The sequence below is a fragment of the Schistosoma haematobium genome, chromosome 7 (genome assembly GCF_000699445.3).
Source record: "Schistosoma haematobium chromosome 7, whole genome shotgun sequence".
Classification (NCBI taxonomy): Eukaryota; Metazoa; Platyhelminthes; class Trematoda; order Strigeidida; family Schistosomatidae; genus Schistosoma; species Schistosoma haematobium.
The window spans coordinates 17,917,110-17,936,636 of record NC_067202.1 but is presented as its reverse complement, the minus strand read 5'-3'; the positions used below and the strand labels follow the sequence as shown (position 1 = coordinate 17,936,636).

Sequence of the window (19,527 nt, the reverse complement as noted above, 5' to 3'; positions counted from 1 at the left end):
GATGATTTGTAAAGATTTAAAGTGATTGTTGAAATCTTGAAGTCGATTCAAAGCGATGAAGATTTTGTTTTTTGATGAATGGTGATGCAATATCATGGATTGGTTGAAATTAAACACTGACACTCACAATTGATTGATCACTGGGTGGTGATCAATGTCATGCTTGTCTAGTCCTTATTAGTGCAGATCGAATGCTATCGATCATGTTGCAATGTGGCCACCAGTCTAGGTGACTCGACACTGCGGGCACTATGTATTGAGATTTAGATGGTGGTTGGAGGTAGTCAATAGGAAACCCTGAACCCGGGTTTCGTGCTACTTGGCACTCGTCAGCAAGGTGTAACTGTAATCTTAAGGGAACTGGTGCTCCCTGGCGGATTCGATCTCGTGTCACCTAGCTTTACACTCAGAGAAGTTACCACTGAGCTATCCGGGCCATGACCGACCTTCTGTAGCCACATTGGAACTTAGTCGATAGCATTCGATCTGCACTAATAAGGACTAGACAAGCATGACATTGATCACCACCCAGTGATCGATCAATTGTGATTACATCTCAGTCCTACAGGAGGTTAGTCACGGCTCGGATAGCTCAGTGGTAACGTCTCTGACTGTGAAGCTGGGTGACACGAGATCGAATCCGCTAGGGAGCAGCAGTTCCCTTAAGATTACAGGTACACCTTGCTGACGAGTGCCAAGTAGCACGAAACCCGGGTGCAGGGTTTCCTGTTGACTACCTCCAACCACCATCTAAACACTGACACTGTTTGGATGTCAGTCCAGTAGTCTAGAGGAAAAGTGTTCGCATATCAAACCGTTAGGTCCTGGATTCGAGTTTCTTTGGTGTGTGATCGTGGATACGTACTGCTAAGGAATCCTATACTAGGACAAAACGGTCGCCCAATGTTTTCAGGTATTCCACGATGGTCTAACTTTAATGAATTCATAATCTTAATCAAAAACTTAACAATCTCCATAGACCCATACTGATAAAAACATTTTATCCTCCGGATTTACTTGTATTTTAATTAGTCAGATGATTTCTGAAGATTTAAAAACAAAAACTGTTTCCATAGTGAAATCTGGAACTCGAATCCGGTCATGTTTTTTCCGACATGGTAATGGATTAGTAGGTTTATAAGGTCGAAACCTCTTACCATTGAACATGAATGATGCACTAACTTCATCAAGTGAATAAAAAAGGGGTTAAAGTTGGACATTAACATTGTTAGATAGCAGTTCAGTAGTCAAGAAGTTAATTTTGAATAGTTCCATTCTGAGATGTTGGAGAAGATTTATAGCTCAGGTAGATGATTTTGATTGAGTTTTGTTCTTTGAGCTGAATAGTTTGGTCGTGGAGCTTTCATCGTTTTTCTGGATGACATAATCAGCACAAACTTCAGGTTTTATTTTATTTGAACACATAAATATTGATACAAAGGGGCACCAGATATATATGCGCCATACAATAATAATGAGAATATGAAGAGGTAAAGAATGTAAGGTGCGTTTAAGCAAAAAGAAGTACAACAATGAACAGACACTAATGTATAATAGTGAAATAACAATAATGCGAGGGGCAGTCCAATTAGCAAAAGTACAGCCACAGAGAATTCTTCTTCTTAAAGAAGTTACGTCTTTTTTTACGAAGAAAGTAAAATAAAGTTACAGCAGGATCGCCACTGGCTTCTATTCTCAGCCATATCTGATAACGTCTCTAGCCACTGTGTTGCACCATCTCTAGGACCCCAGCCAGGGAGTCGTGAAGGACGAACAGAAGCCAGCTCTTTGCAGCTTTTCTTCATACCACTATACCATGTCATACACTGATCCCTCCTACGCTTTTTCCAACCAGTCTCAGAGTCGGCAAATAATGCACGATGTGAAATTCTCTGGGACGACATTCGTAGAACATGTCCAAGCCACCGAAGTCGATGTTTCAAGATAGTGACACAAACTGAATTATCATCTCTGTGTCTGAACACGCAATACTGAACCTTCGCATTACTAACATGGTGTTGCCACTGGATGTCAGCAATCCTTCGTGGACAACGATGATCAAACACAGAGAGGCCAGGTTTCACAAGCATAGAGCAAAACTGCTCTCACCGACGCGTTGTAGACCCAACCTTCTACAGCCAGACTAACATTACGAAGGTGCCAAAGATGGCCCAAATTGCCATAAGTCATTCTAGCTTTCATTACACGCGAATTGATCTCATCAATCTCACCCCTACCAGCACTTATGCAGCTACCTAGATACACGAACTTCTCGACTAGTTCTATCTGCTCACCATCCAGGGTGAGTACAGGATTGGAATCCTGCCAGTCTTGTAAAAGTACTTTGCACTTCGAAGATGCAAAGCACATACCATACCTAAGGAGACTAATTGCTAACTAATTAACTGCGAATTGCATAGCTTGAATATCATCCCACAGTAAGACAATATCATCTCCATACTCAAGATCAAGATATCTTTCTCCAAGCAACAAACTTCAAGTAGAAGTTTACTGATGATGTCATTCAAAAAAACAAACAAACGATAAAAACCTCACAATTCAAAGAATAAAAACAATTTCATTCATCTTTACTAAGAAGTTTACTTAAGTTTAAATCTATGATCAAACATTGAATTCTGTTTCTATGTATGAATTAAATCAAAACTTATAAAATGAAAGAAAAAAAATCGATATTTTTTTTCTCTTTTTTTCTTTTTCACTTTTTTTCTCTTTTCTCTTTGTTTTTTTTTCTTGGTAACTTAATCAAATTATTATAACTGATTATCTATATATGTGTAAATGCTTAATTGAATATGGCGTCTATAAACTTAAACAAACATCCATATTATAATGTATCATTGATTAAAACATATTTGATTGATTAAAAGAATAATGAATGAATGATTATCATTGTAATTGAATGAATCAATTCATGAATGAAATCATTATGGAATACTTGAAAGCATTGGCTGATTGTTTCGTCCTGATATGGGACCCCTCTTCAGGAGTTCACATTAAAAGAACTTGAATTTAGGATATTCAATTTCATTGGTGAATGTTTAATCTGTAGACTATTAATCCAGTATCGAATGATGCTTATGTCTAGATTCAACGATGATGAACTAGATTAGATTGATTCATGAATTCAACTATTCGAAAATTACTACAATATCCACAAAACTCCCCTCTTTCGAACAATAATCATCATATGTTTATAAAAGACTAGCTTTAATATATATATATAAGTGTGTCCCATGGTATAATTGATGAAATCATGATCTTGTAACAAAGTAACTTCGGTCCAGGAACTTCGGTTTTGTGGGTGAATGTTTAACTGATAGACCACTGAGTCGGCTGGTATCCAATAGTGTTAATGTCTAACTTCATAATTTCATTTCTAATTGACCGATTTCAATTCGTGTTATACTTCATTACTATTAATTTGTGTTCGCTGAATTCGTTGCGTAATTATTCAACTTTTTTTTAGATTTATGATCTGTTGTTACTATGTCTGATGATTTAGACAGTTTTCACTTAAATTTTCTATGAATGAGAAACAATCTTCAAACTATTATAAGCAAAGATGAACTCGTCAGTTGGCTGTATCTGTTACATCCCACAGTTGATGTTCACTTCGGAATTCGAAACCAGTGCCATTCATTTCAAACATCATCACGTTATCCACTAGGCTATTGAGTCGTGATAGCCACTAGGTTTCGCAATGGGATGAAGTATAAATTCATTTTCATACTGTTTATTTGAATCTTCTCATTGATGTGTACGACTGCAATTGATGAACTCAAGCATGCAGGTACATCCAGTTAACGAGTTGTAATTCGGACAAAACGTGCATCCTAAATTCCAATACTATCCACCATCCATCTTTTTTTATAATGCTCGTGACTTAAAGTAATATTCAAACAATCCATACAAGATGCACATATATCAATTAGAGACTGATGAATTGCACTCCTAAACATCAATGAGAAGATTCAAACAAACAATACAAAAATGAATTTAAACTCTATCCCATTTGTTCAAGCTATTTGCTATCAGTACTCAGTAGCTAAGTGAATAAGTTGATGGCGTTTAAAGCGAACATTATTGGTTTCAAGTCCTGGAATGAACAGAAACTTTGGGATGTAACAGGTATATCCATCTGACAAGTTCCTAAAAGGACGAAGTGAGCATTCACCATTCATCTTCGTTTATCATGAATATAATTCAATATTGCAATCAAATGTTTTTGTAAGTTTGTAATCAGTTCAGAAAACAAATAATATTTTGATTGAGATCATGAACCGATTGATGTTAGACCACCATTGAAAACCTGGAAGCACTGGACGGCCGTTTCGTCCCACTATGGGATTCCTCAGCAGTGCGCATCCAGTGGAGCTAATCCGTTTTGAGTAGAAACAAGTGTCTACCTGAGTACAATGGAAGATGGTTGCGCAATTTCGTGCATTGGTTGAGGTTAGACATTAACACCATTGGATGCCGGTTCATTGGTTCAGTAGGTTAAACGTTCACGTGCGAGACTGAAAGCCCTGAGTTCGAATCCCTTTGGTGCGGGATCGTGAATGCGCGCTGTCGAGGAGTCCCACAGTGGGAGGAAACGGCCTACCAGTGCTCCCATGTTTTCAATGGTGGTGTAACATCAGTCGGTTCATGATCTCAATCAAAACCTTAAAAATCTCCACAACCCCTAAACTGATAACAAATAATTATTGTTTTCTGAAATACACTACTTATAACATTCATGTTTCTCAACTCCATTTTCTATTCGTGTCTAGAGAATAGTTTTTTTTACTTTTAAAAGAGTATAGATATCAAACATTCAACTGCTTTGTTCATATTATCATATTTACTATTGTAACTAACATTATCCGAACTAATTTACTCTTATGGTTTTGTAGTTAAGTGGAAAAAAGATATATGTGAGTGGGATTTACCTACACCCCTAACCCCACTCCCACTCCCACTCCCTCACCCCCCTCCTTTATTATTATAATCAACAAATATATGTAGATATGCTTACATAAAGGAATCATAATTAGAAATCTAGATCCATCATTTCCTCTGGAATCTATTAAGAGTTTATGATTGATAGGATTACATTAATTCATAATGGATCAATTGTCTAATGATCTATGAACACGGAATTATCAAATGAGAAATTTCAAGGTATTAGTTGAGTTGTGTTTGTCTTTTTCTTTTAATGGAGATTTTTTTTATCAAATATTACTTACTTACGCCTGTTACCCCTTGTGGAGGATCATAGACCTCTCACTAGCATTTTTCATCCAACTCTTTCTTGGATAATCCTTTCCACTTGACTATTCATTCTTTTCCTGTTTGCTTCCAATTGTCGATGTAGTGTTCTTCAGCCTTGTTTGTTTTCGGTTTCCCTTCAAGATTCTAAGTTCGTTCTTGCCTCGTGATACAGTTTGGTGGAAACAAAGTCAAAATCAGAAGGGGTTTTCTGGAGATTGTAGTAATTTCAACAATTAAGATCATGAGTGAATTGAAGCAAGACCACCATGAAAAACCTGGAAGCACTGAACGGCCGTTTTGTTCTATTGTGGGACTCCTGTTATTAGTACAATCTTCATAAAACCTCTTCTGATACTAATCAACATATGCTCACTAGTGACTGGCTTCAAGAGATATATTCTGGAGTTCTAGTGAGAGTTAGTGAGCAATGGAGTTCAACCAGGTCTGTTATGAGATATCAGCTCACTGAACACAATGGTAGATGTGTCACTGAATTTCGTGGATTAGTTGAAGTTAGACATTAACACTGTTGGTTACCGGCCGGCTCAGTGGTCTAGTTGCCTAAGCGCCTGTCGCGAGACTGACAGGTCCTGGGTTCAATGGATGCTCACTGCTGAGGAGTCCCACAACAGGACGAAAGGGCCGTCCAGTGCTTCTAGGTTGTCAGTGGTGGTCTAGCTTCATATGACCCATGATTTCAACTGTTGAAATAAAGTAAAGAACACCTAGTTTTTCTTAGATTCAACTTACTGATCTCCATACAGAATAGGATCCAAATTGATTAAACTATGCGATGGTATATATGATACTTCGAAAAGCCATTGGTGTTTCCTGTAAATTCAAAGGAAATTCCATAAATGGGTTCATTATTTTGTTTTGTTAATCTGATTGATCACATATCAAAATGAGTATCATACAGTAATAATCCATCTCATGTTTATCTAGATCTTAGTATTGAACGTTTGGTATTTAGTGATGATTGCTAAACCTTTATACTAATGATTAAGTCATTCAATAATTGAAATTTCCAACTTCAATCGACTTATGACTTTTCGTGATCCATTATCCATTGTCAATAACGACTACCTCATTGTCATGGTTTCTTATTAGAACTTCAGGAATTCATCACTAGTACTCCTTTGATGACTGTTATTATTTGTTGAAATTGTTGTTCATTTTTCATCTTATACAAAGAAGACAAGCAAATGAAGAGAGAAAATTCTCAACAATACAGTGTTAGTTTTTAATAATTGAATTCATGTGAGTCGATTGAAGCTAGACAACCATGAAAAAGCTGAAAGCATTGAATGGGCTATTTTATCCTAAGGTGGAATTCCTTAGAAGTGCATATCCACAACCCCACTTCCAGAAATTCAAATCCAAGACCTATCGCTTTCATGCGCGAACACTTAACCTCTAGACCACTGAGCCTGCATCCAGTCTTGCTAATATCTAACTTCAACCTATTCACGATAGTGCGCCATCATTTACCATTGTATTTAGTGAATAACTGCCTCTATAACAGACATGATTTAATTCCACTGGTTACGACTTTACACTGGAACTCCAGGAAATCTGTCTTGAAGCCAATCACTAATGTGCACCTGATGATTATTATCAAAATGGGGGTTTTATAGATATTGTAGTAATTTTTGAATAGTTGAATTCATGAATCGATCTAAACTAAATCACCATGGTTGAAGTTAAACATTAACACCGTTTGATTCTGACGTTCACCCCTGAAATTGAATATCCTAGATTCATATTTCTTTGATGTGGAACAGTAGATGTGCACTACTGAAGAGGAGTCCCATATCACGACGAAATAACTGATCAATATTTGCAAGTTTTCCATGATGGTCTAAATTCAACTATTAAAAAATTATTATCATTTCCACAAACCCCCCCCTCTTTCTCACTAAACTGTTCATTCATTCAATAAATAGATACTTCGAATTTAGAAGAAGAAAAACAACAACAAAAAACAAAACAAAAAGAAACACAAAAATAATCCATACGAAAATGAAAACTTTTCTTTTACTTTTCTTCTTTTTGTTTTTTTTTGTTTTATTAAAATGAGTTGAGAGAAAAAAAGAAAGAAAAAAAAATAAACAAACAAACAAGAATAACAAATAAGTTTAGTTGAGCGCACAATTTGAAAATGAAATCGCGCTCATCATTTGAATCGTTTCATTCATCATTAACTTAAATGAGATTTATGGAATTCTATAGTTAATTTTTATTTATTTCATAGGAAGAATAAAAAAAAAGTAGGAAATATATTTAGAAATTTCAATGATTAAGAGATCTTCAGTCAGTTGAAGCTAGATCACTATGGAAAACCTGAAAGTACTGGACGACCGTTTCGTCCTATTGTGAGACTCCTCAGCAGTGCGCGTCCATGACTTCACCACCTGAGAGAATCGAACTCAAGACCTAGTGGTTTCGCACCTAACCACTAGACCACTAAGCCGATCGGCATCCAACGGTGTTAATGTGTAACTTCAACTAATCCACGAAATTGAACGACACATCCACCGTTGTCTTCAATGAGTTACTATCTCATAACAGACCTGGTTGAACTCCACTGATCACTAACTCTCACTAGAACTCCTGGATATATCTCTTGAAGTCAGTCACTAGTGAGCATATGTTGATTAATATCAAATGGGTTTTGTGGATCTTAACCATTGAAATTACTATAATATCCACAAAACCCATATATATATATGTATACATACTTGCTTACGCCTGTTGATCCTCATCGATGAGGATGGGCCATTCAGCAACATTTTCCATCCAACTCTGTCGTGGGTAATCCTGCCCAGTTCTTTTCATTTGTTATTCGTTAATTCAGTTTTACATGATAATTCTGAATTATATTGAACATTTCATATTGATTGTTTGATTTGATTATTTTCAAGGGATAATGATTGAAATTTACTTACTTACTCACTCGTTCACTCACCCTTTGACTGGCTTAAATACTTACGCACTCATCCACTTACTTACTTGCTTACTCACTCACTTACTTACTTACTTACTTACTTACTTACGCCTGTTGATCCTCGTCGAGGAGGACGGACCATTCAGCAGCATTCTTTATCTAACTCTGTCGTGGGTAATCCTGTCCATTTCTTTCCAGTTGCTATCCATCCTTTTCATGTCTGCTTTCAATTGTCGACATAGTGTGTTTTTCGGTTCGCTTCTTTCCGGTTTCTATTTAGGGTTCCAACTTAGAGTTTACCTCGTGATGTAGTTTGATGATTTCGGTAATGTATATCTCATCCATTTGCAACATCATTTCCAAATTTGCTTTTTAGCTAGGTCCTGGTTTATCTTTTCTTAGTATCAATTGGATTTGTTCTTTTCCTTGTTTTGTTTTTTGTGATGGATGATTAAGATAATTAGGATTAATCAATGGTTAAAAAATGTTTAATAGTTGAATTCATGAGCCGATTTCAATAAGACCATCATTGGAAAACTTGGAAGCATTGGACGGCTGTTTCGTCCTAGTATGAGACTCCTCAGCATGGTGTTGAAATGTAGTGTCATTAAAAGTTATCCATAAGATGTTTTACAGAATAATCACAATGATTTCATCAGTTTTAGATTCAAGGTATCCTATAGATCAATTTCACATTTGTTTAACCTCTGTATGTATTGCATGCAATTATGAGTTATTCAGACTACTGATTAGATTGCCAGTTAGTATTATTGTGGTGAAGGAGAACACCAGTAGGGACAATGAAGTACATTTGAACATAAAATTTTAAACTCTCTTCGTAAAATCTGATGACAATGAGATTGTCTCAGACTTCATTGTTCTTTCGTTCCCATACCAATCACTCTCTGGTCTCATTTTCTTTCCTTTGATCTTCACTTTCCATTAATGATACATACTACTTATATCTGTCGACATCAGTAGCACACCCTACAGTATGTAATAGACAAAAGTGATGTTCAGCACTACTTAACGACCGAATTCAGTAAAGGTAGGATGTATATTTAAATGGGACAATTATTCATTTGACGCCTATTATTGTGATGTTGTATATGTTTGGCTATTCACTAAAACATATATATTTCCTACGTTTGAAGTAATGAATTTATTGGATTTGTAAACCATAGAATAAATGACAAATTGATAGGCTTGTACTTGCAGATGAAACAAACTGCCCGCTAAAATAAATTGAAAATCAACGAAACCTATTTCCATGTTACATCCAGCTATAATCTATATGTTATACATACATACACCTGCTACATCTCGTAGTATACAAGCCATAAACCAGCGAATCCCAACCTTCTGTGTTATGGGTTCTACACTCCAGTCATCCCTATGTGGTATTCATCCTTTCAGTGTCTGTCTCTGAATTCAAATCAATGTGTCTTTTGGTTATCCAGTTTTTCTTTTGCTTTGAGGAATTCAATTTCGAGGTTTTCTTGTGATGTAGTTCGATGATTTTTATAAAAAACTATTTAACACCTTCAAGGTTATCATCTTTAATATTTGATGAAAACAAAGAACTTTTCTCATTTCCTCAAAACTTTCTTAACAGTCTATCAACATTCACTTGGTATTGTTTTGCTTGAATCTTCCTATTGAGGTTTAAGACTGCAATTGATCAGTCTGTTATTGGCATATGTACATACTGTGTGTATTGCCTCGATATTACCTTAATTCACAAACATTATAAGCGAAGATGGATGGATAGTGGCTAGCAGTGGAATATAGTTTGACAAGCGCTTCGTTTTATTTGGGACTCATCAGTTGGATGTACGTTACACTCAGAGTTGATGTTCACTCTAAGACTCGAATTCAGTATCGTTCGCATCAAACGCTATCGCCTACTAACATTTTTCTCATAGTTTTCAACATGAACTGATTGTAGTTAAAGAACCATTTAAAACCAGAAAACAATGAAGGTTTCTCACAATTTACTATGCATCATATTATGGTTCGATATCAGATCATATAAGCTTTACAAGGGAAATCACTGAATCACATCTATATGTAGTTTTAATCAACACACAAAAACACAACAGTAATTTACTTAATTCTAACTAACATACGATTAAATTATGAATATTCAATTGAACTCATCATCGTAGATGCACCCTACTGAGGAATCTCACACGAGGACGAAATCGTCATTCATCTAGCCTTATTGAACTGATGAATTCAATTATTAAAAATGACTAAATTCCTCTACAATGTCCCCCTCTCTTTTTTCTAATAAGATTTATTCAATTCTAAAAATTGATTAGTTCAATTAACTAGATAATTAGATTTACAATGATTTCGTCATAGAGATAGTTGGTGGTGTTTCTTTTGTTGTTGCTGTTGTCAAGTAGAGAATTTTTTTCTAGTTAAATTCCTTTTTCATAAATTATGTAGTTTGAATAGTATAATTCAATTATTGTCATGATTGAATCCGGGTTCTCTTTTTGTGTATTTTGTTTAAACGTTTGATTCGTTTTTTTGGTTGTTGTTGTCGTTGTTCCATTATTGAATGATACATGTAAGTTATAGAACAGAAAATCTGTTAGTTATGAATGAACCAATTAGATTTAAGATGAGAAGTCTTGGATATTGGAGGGAAATTCATTCATTCATTTGATGAAAGAGCATTATGGTAGTGAAGTTGATCAATCAAGGTTAGATATTAACATCGCTGGGCGCCGGTTCAACGGTCTAGAAGTTAAGTGTTCATGTGTGAAACTGAATGTCCTATGTTGGAGTCGGTTTGGTGCAAGATCGTGGATGCACACTGCTGAGGAAGCCTTAAATAGGACAAAATGGCCATCCAGTGCTTCTAGGTTTTCCATGGTTATCTAATATAGATCGATTCATGAACTCAACTATGAAAGTGCTATCATTTCCACAAATTCCCATAATGATATAAATAACAGTTTACATTATGAATTGACTTGTAAACATAAAAGCACAAAACAGCTATTCAACCTTAGTATTGCAAAACTCCAGTAGTACGCACCAATCAATGATCAAGTCTACATCCTTAGTGCTTCTTGATTTTAGAACAAGCATCAAAAACATAAATGTTGTAAGTTGTCTTCAATAGATTAAATTCCCTGTTTTTATAATCAATGTCGATGACAGTTGGTCACTCACCACAAACATATCTATGCACAAATCAATATTTATACATTATGAAACAAAAACGTAATCGATATCTCACCGTGATGTAAATTCGATGGTTTGCTTAAATATTTGCGCAACCTAGTCCTACCATCTGGATATTTCATTAAGTTCTCGTCATGGAAACCTTAAATCTAATTCAAAACCCATAACCATCAATTATGAATCATAATGCTAATTCCTCATACTGGTTTATAACCCTCATTCAGACTTAGTAACTAGGTCGACACTCTCAAGGTCATGTTGGTGACGCTCAAAGGTTATCCATAAGTTGCATTTTCACCGAGAATTGAATATCAGTCAATGAATTACACTGATACATACATACACACACACTTGAACATATACAATCAAGTACTGTTGCCAAATAATCCGATTTATTTAGAAAAAAAACTCAGATATTTTGGAAATTTATAAATTAGTTGAGCTGTTTAACATACTTGATTACTCTAGGGACTGATGTTATGATTGTGTTGCTTTGGTATTGAGTTCATGAATCGATCTATATTAGACCACCATGGAAAACCTAGAAGTACTAGACGGCCATTTTGTCCTAGTTAAGGATTCCTTAGCTGTTCGCATCCACAGTCTCACCTCATGGGATTCGAACCGACGATTGATCAGTCTTGAACGCAAACGTTTAACCTCTAGATCACTTAGTTGGCATCCAACAATGTTAATATCTAGCTTCAATTGATTCATGATCTCAACAATTGAGATTATCACAATCTCCACAAAACCTCTTTCTGATTTCATATGTCTACTTAATTAGATTATGTATATAATTTCATTTTAACTATGATATTCTTCTTTCAGCTTTCGCTTCTCTTCTTTATTATCTTTCTATTTAAAGATATTGTCTTATCTGGATTATATGAAAAACGTTTATTAAAATATTTATTCGATTCCAGTCGACCAGATGCACATAATCCAATTGAACGTCCATCAGCAAATGATACAGAGACATTGAATGTTAGTGTGAAATTTTTCTTAAATCAAGTTATGGATGTGGTAAGTTGAAATTCGTTTATCGATACTCATAATAATAAACATTCATTTGATATTATAAGCAAAAGATATTGGTACAAGGGGGCACCAGATAAATATGCGACACACAAACCTCATTAGATTCGTGTGAGGGATATGATACAGCCCGAGTGCCCGAACCGAAGCAGGTGGTTTTCTAATGGGGCCACACCCGGAGCCTTCGACCTAAAGGTCTGATCCAGTGGAGCAGTGGAGCAATGTAAGCAGATGCAGTCTGATGGTAGACATTGACTAACAACAGGTTCGTACGTTATTTGTTCCCTCAGGATACTGGAGCACATGTGGACCATTGGCTTGGAATCAGAGATTTCCAACTCCCCCAGGTGTGTTCACCAACCAGGTTAAAGCACCAGACATTTGCTTTTCGTCCTCTCAATTTCGTAAACAGCACCCGCAATACGAAAAGAGAGTGAGTAGGATGTTCCTGGCAGAGGCTATATACGTGTGGCCGTGTGAGAGCATTTCAAGAGGAAGAGCGGACTCGACACACTCTCGGCCATATCAGGACATTTGGGAGCTAGTAGTGGAAGATGGAATGTGAGTTTCATTCTATTAGAGCTTCGTCAGTTGGGTGTAACTGTATCTTAGAGTTGATGTTTATTCTGGGACTTGAACCTAGCACCGTTCGCTTTAAACGCCATTGCGTTATTTATTAGCTACTGAGTCCTGATATCCACTAGATCATACAATAGAGTGTATATATATAACACAGAAAATGAACTCGTTGTATCAACTATTTTTAGATCAGGTCATGAAGCGATTTGATTAATTTTATGTCATAGAGACTTCCGATGTGATTGATACTAAGGTTTCAATTTTATTTCAATTGACAAACATGGTATATTATAAAGGCTGTTATGTAATATAAAGGAAAGGTGAGTATGACTGTATTTTAATCAAACTAAGGAAATTGATGTTCCTAGGGAATCAGGTCCTAATCTCGATACACTACTGTAGTGGACGAGAACATCAGTGGTTACAAGTAGCTGTATTTGAACACAAAATTACAGAATCACTTTGTGAAATCTGAGAACCAGACAGTGAATAATTCATTTACAAAATCTCAATCAAGTGTCTCATACTTGATTGCTCCTTCATTTCCACATCAGTCATTCACTGTTCTCGTTCTATTCTTTTCGATCTTCTTCACTTTCTTCCACTAGATATTTCACTTTTAATTGATGACACATAATACTTATATGTGTCGACATGAGTAGCGCATACCATACTACTACTTAAAAGTATGTTATATACTGAGTAGATCGAGTATATTCTCTGTTCAACCAATCCACGAAGTTGCGTCACCGTACACCATTTTCTTCAGTGAGTTGATATCTCACAACAGACCTGGTTGAACATCACTGATAACGGCTTCTCACTAGAACTCCAGGAGTATCTCTTGAAGTCAGTTACTAGTGAGCAGATGATTATTATCAGAAAAAATGTTTTGTGGAGATTTCAGAAATTTCACTGGTTCTTGGGTTCAAATCTCGTGGGGTGCGAGATCGTGGATGCGCACTGCTGAGGAGTCCCATACTAGGACAAAACAGCCGTCCAGTGCTTCTAGGTTTTCCATGGTGGTCTGGCTTCAACTGACTCATGATTTCAATCAGTGAAATTTCTAAAATCTCCACAAAACCCCTTCTGAAGATGCTTATCACTTGTAGAAAAGATGTTGGTTACAACCAAATGACACTTAGTAATTAAGTGGAGAAAAAGAATATTAATCTAAACTCTCTATCAAAGACAATATGGACTATGCAACTCATAAGTTAACATGCCTTAGAACAGACTGTATTTGTTCATTCAGAAGATTTTAGATTGTTTAAGTATTTTCTACGATAGTTTAATCGCATTTGTTTCCAATCTACTTCAAATTGAACATCTAGACAACTGAAGTTTGATATTAATCCATTCAAATTAATCAACTAACATGATGGGGTTGTGTAGATTGTTAAGTTTTTTTATTGAGATCATGAATCAATTAATGTTAGGTGAGCCATGAAAACTAGGAAGCAATGGAAGACTATTTCGTCTTAGTATACGATTCCTGAGCTGTTTGCATCCACGATCTCTCACGAAAGGGATTTGAACCCGCGGGGGAAGGCCATAACCTATAGGCCATTGAAACAACATCTAACGGCGTTAATATCTAACTAACTGAATTAAAGTTCAGGATGATATCATTTTACTGTATATATTTTTTGACAGACGGTTTCTGTGGATATTATAGTGATTTAGTAGTCAAATTAATGAGTCAGTTGAGCCTATACCACCATGAAATACCTAGAAGCATTAAACGGTTGTTTCATCTTATTATGTGACTCCTCAGCAGTGCGCATCAGACGATCCCACATCGCGAGATTCGAACCCACGTCCTCTTGATCTCGTGATCGAGCGCTTAACCTCTAGACCACTTAGCCGGTATCCAACGAAATTCCATTACTAAATTGCTATAATATCCACAACACCCCTCACTTATTATAATCATCATATGCTCACTATTGATGGTCTCCAAGAGGTATTTCCTGGAGTTCTAGTGAAAAGCCGTGACAAGCGGAATTCAACCGTGTTTGTTGTGAAATAGTAACTCACTGATAACAATAATGGATGGTGGTACAATTTCATGGATTGTTTAAATTTAAACAATAACACCGTTGGATGCCAACACAGTAGTCTACAGGTTAAGCGCTCACACATGAGACCAACAGGTCATGGGTTGAAATCTTGCGATGCAATTACGTGGATACGCATTACTAAGGAACCCCATAAAAAGACAAAACGGTCGTCCAGTGGTTCCAGGTTTGTCATAAGGATCTAGCTACAATTGACCCATATATATATTTTCTTCTTTATAAAACACTTAATCAAGTATCTCTATTTAATATATATCTATATGCACACACACACACTCTTTTAAAGGGAAATATCTTCAAGTCAATGGTTTCTAACCAATTGAACAGTGAATAACACTTGATAGTTTCACTTTTACAACGTTATATACGATTTTTTCGTCTTGACATAAATGTGAATAAAGGAATAAGGAAAAGAAAAACTTCAAAAAAAAAAAACAAGAGAACATTCTTTTCTCTACTTTTTTCTTCTTTTTTTCTGTGTTTCTTATCGAAGAGAAAATTTTTTACATGATTGATGAATCGTTTTCAAGGATACTTGATTATTAACCCATAAATAAGAAATCATCAACTGATTTTAAATATTAAAAAAGGGGGGGATGAGTTTGAGAAGGGGCAAAGGGGTGTGGGGTGGGGTGGTGTTCGTTGGTTGGGTGGTTGGGATGGAGAATTCACTATTGAATGATTGGAAGCATTTTGTAAGAAAACTTAAGTTTTAAATGATTAGTTGCCAATTGTTAACAAGTTTTGTCTTAAGATTTTCAATAACTATTATAATATGCATGATTAGAATTGGAATCAATTATTGTTTTGATCATTCATGATACTGTAACGGGGGACAATCGAATATCACAATTGATTGATCACTGGGTGGTGATGAATGTCATGCTTGTCTAGTCCTTATTAGTGTAGATCGAATGCTATCAATCATGTTGCAATGTGGCCACCAGTCTAGGTGACTCGACACTGCGGGCACTATGTATTGATATTTAGATGGTAGTTGGAGGTAGTCAACAGGAAACCCTGGACCCGGGTTTCGTGCTACTTGCACTCGTCAGCAATGTGCACCAGTTCCCTCAAGATTACAGTTACACCTTGCTGACGAGTGCCAAGTAGCACGAAACCCAGGTCCAGGATTTCCTGTTGACTACCTCCAACTACCATCTAAATTGTACTAGTTCATATACAGAATCTGGAAACCATTTATATTAACAGTCAATTATGCTTTTTCTTATTGCAAATATAATTTGTTTTTTGTTCAAATTTAATTTTGTATTTAGGATGAAAAAAATCAAGTGTTGACAACAATTATATGGATGGATTTAGTAAGTAGTATATTACATCTCATCAATATGAATATTTTGATTGAAACTTATTCTATTATACTTATACAATAATATTGAATGATCCTGATTTATTGATCAGATAAGCTAACACTGATTGAACTATCCAACAGTCTCTAGTAGTAGTCGTCATCGTCATCGACATCGTCGTAGTAGTAGTCGTAGTCGTAGTAGTAGTCGTAGTCGTAGTCGTAGTAGTAGTAGTAGTAGTAGTATAGGCAGTCATCCGATCAGAAATGCATTATGTGACTAGTCTTCTATTGAATGTTAATTGGATAAGATGTTTCTCAGTTTTCTTAGAGCTTTTTTCGAGGAGTTTTCTCGATCTCTTCAACAAAATTTCAATCAAAAATTGAGAAAAAGTAGCTAATTTAGTTCGTATATTATTAACTCAGAAAATTTACATGATTGTGTATAGTAACTGATAGATCACAATGGACCATGAACATAACTCTGAATAACAAGTTTCTAACTAATTTAAGGATAGATGATATAACAATAATAAATAATAGTTGAATTCAAAGCGGAGAACTGCAATCCAATCACACTTGATGGCGAAACTCTGGAAGATGTAAAGTCCTTCACATACCTGGGAAGCATCATCGATGAACAAGGAGGTTCAGATGCAGACGTAAAGGCGAGGATCGGCAAAGCAAGGGTCGCATTCCTACAATTGAAGAACATATGGAACTCAAAAGAACTGTCTGTCAACCAATATCAAAGTGAGAATCCTCAATACGAAAGTCAAAACAGATCTGCTGTATGGAGCTGAAACTTGGAGAACTACAACAACCACAATCAAGAAAGTACAAGTATTTATAAATAGCTGTCTACGCAAGATACTCAACATCCATTGGCCGGATACCATCAGCAATAGCCTACTGTAGGAGAGAACAAACCAACTTCCAGCTGAAGAAGAAATTAGGAAAAGACGATGGAAATGGATAGGACATACATTACGCAAATCGTCAAACTGCATCACGAGGCAAGCCCTAACTTGGAATCCTGAAGGGAAGCGAAAAAGAGGAAGGCCAAAGAACACATTGCGTCGGATAATGGAAGCAGATATGAAAACGATGAATTACAACTGGACGGAGCTAGAAAGGATTGCCCAGGACAGGGTTGGATGGAGAATGCTGGTGAGCGGCCTATGCTCCTTCACGAGGAGTAACAGGCGTAAGTAAGTAAGTAAGAATTCATAAGTCAATTGAAGCTAGACCACCATGGGAAACCTGGAATCACTAAACGGCCGTTCGTTTCAGTTTGAGACTCCTCAGCAGTGAGCATCTACGAAACCGCCTTTCTGACAATAATAAATAATAAGTTAAATGAATGCCGACGTTTAGGAGGATATAAAGATTTTAATGAATATGTGTTAAAAATATAAGCACTGATCTACTAAAAACTAACTTCAAAATGTTTTCAGTCTCATTTCAATATCTCTTCTGATACTAAATTTTTAGTATATACTTGAATAGTTTACAAGCAAAGATGGATGGTGGCTAATAGCGGAATACAAGATGCGCATTTCGTTTTATTTAGGAATCGTCAGATCGATGTACCTGCATCTCAGAGTTGATGTTCACTCTAGGACTCGAACCCAGTACCGTTCGTCTCAAACTTCATCATGTTATCCACTTTGCTTGTGAGTCCTGATAGCCACTAACTTGTCCAATGTAATGAAGTTTAAATTCACTTGGTATTGTTTACTTGAATCTTCCCATTGATGTTTATAACTGCAAACAAGTGGCTATCAGGACTCAGTAATTTTGTGGATAAGGTGAAGGCGTTTAAAGTGAATGGTATTGGATTCCAGTCCTAGAGTGGCTATCAGCTCTGAGATGCGGATATATCCATCTGACGAGTCTTAAATAAGACGAAACGTGCGTCAAACTGTATTCCATTGCTAGCCACTATCCATCCATCTTCGCTTATAATGCTTGTGAATTAAGGCAATATCGAGGCAATACGCACAGTATGTACATATGCCAATAACAGACTGATCAATGGCAGTCCTAAATAACAATGGGAAGATACCAGTAAAACAACACCAAGTGAAATATCAATCTTATTTGAATTATTTATTGTTGTACTTGAACATCTTTAAAGGTATTCAGCTAACTAAACTTCAGTACATTTACCACTCGGTTGAATTCTTGAGTTGTCTAGTTCAAATCATAATATATTAGATAACTGACCAGTCTATGATTCGGTTTGGTGATAAACTGTACACAGATATACTGAATAAGAGATCTTGTTAAATCTTGTTCACTTTATTTCTATGCACAGTAAACATCCTTCAGTTGTAACCTTCTTTAAAGAGAATAGACTATTGTTGTTGTTACGTTTTTCTCACTTTAAACTTTCATTGGAAGAACATTCATTAATTGACCGATCATACGGTTATCGACAATTACTTACTTTCTTACTTAATTACACTTGTTACTCCCAGTGGAGCATAGACCATCGACCAGCATTCTCCAATCCACTCTATCCTAAGCCTTCTTTTCTAGTTCTATTCAATTGCTGTTTATTCTCATTTCCCGGCGTACTGTGTTCTTTGGTCATTCTCTCCTGCTTTAACCTTGAAGATTCCAAGTGAGGACTTGCCTTGTGACACAGTTGAGTGATTTCCTCAATATATTTCCTAACCACTTCTAGCACTTCTTCATGATTTCTTCCTCTTCTGGAATATGGTTTGTTCTCTTTCGCACAGTAGGTTGTTGCTGATAGTATCTAGTCAACGGATCTGAAGTATTTTGCATAGACAACTGTTAATAACGACTTGTATCTTCTGGATGATGACTTTAGTGGTTCTCCGCGTTTCCACTCCATACAATATACATATATATTCGTAGTATAGATTTGTATATACGTGTACTTGTGTGTTAGAATATGAAATAACTAAGATGAATCTAAATCATTGACAATAACCTATTCACTGTTATTATTATTATGTACATAATTGTAATTCCTAATTGTATATGGAGCAACGACAACAACAACAACAAATTGATTAAGGTAACCAAATGATGAGAATGATGATGATCATCATCATCATCCTCAT

At 36.0% G+C, this 19,527-nt stretch overlaps 1 protein-coding gene across 1 annotated transcript in view; it reads left to right on the top strand.

Moving 5' to 3' along the window:
* Positions 1-5,150: 5,150 nt before the first annotated feature.
* CHRNA3_2 (Neuronal acetylcholine receptor subunit alpha-3) overlaps positions 5,151-19,527 on the top strand; it is a gene marked incomplete at its 5' end in the record, with an annotated part of 38,878 nt that continues 24,501 nt past the window's right edge. Inside the window, 3 exons of the mRNA XM_051219606.1 lie at positions 5,151-5,184; positions 12,291-12,448; positions 16,398-16,442. Of these exons, the coding sequence (XP_051064582.1) occupies positions 5,151-5,184; positions 12,291-12,448; positions 16,398-16,442 (237 nt within the window). The remainder of the gene's footprint in view (positions 5,185-12,290; positions 12,449-16,397; positions 16,443-19,527) is intronic.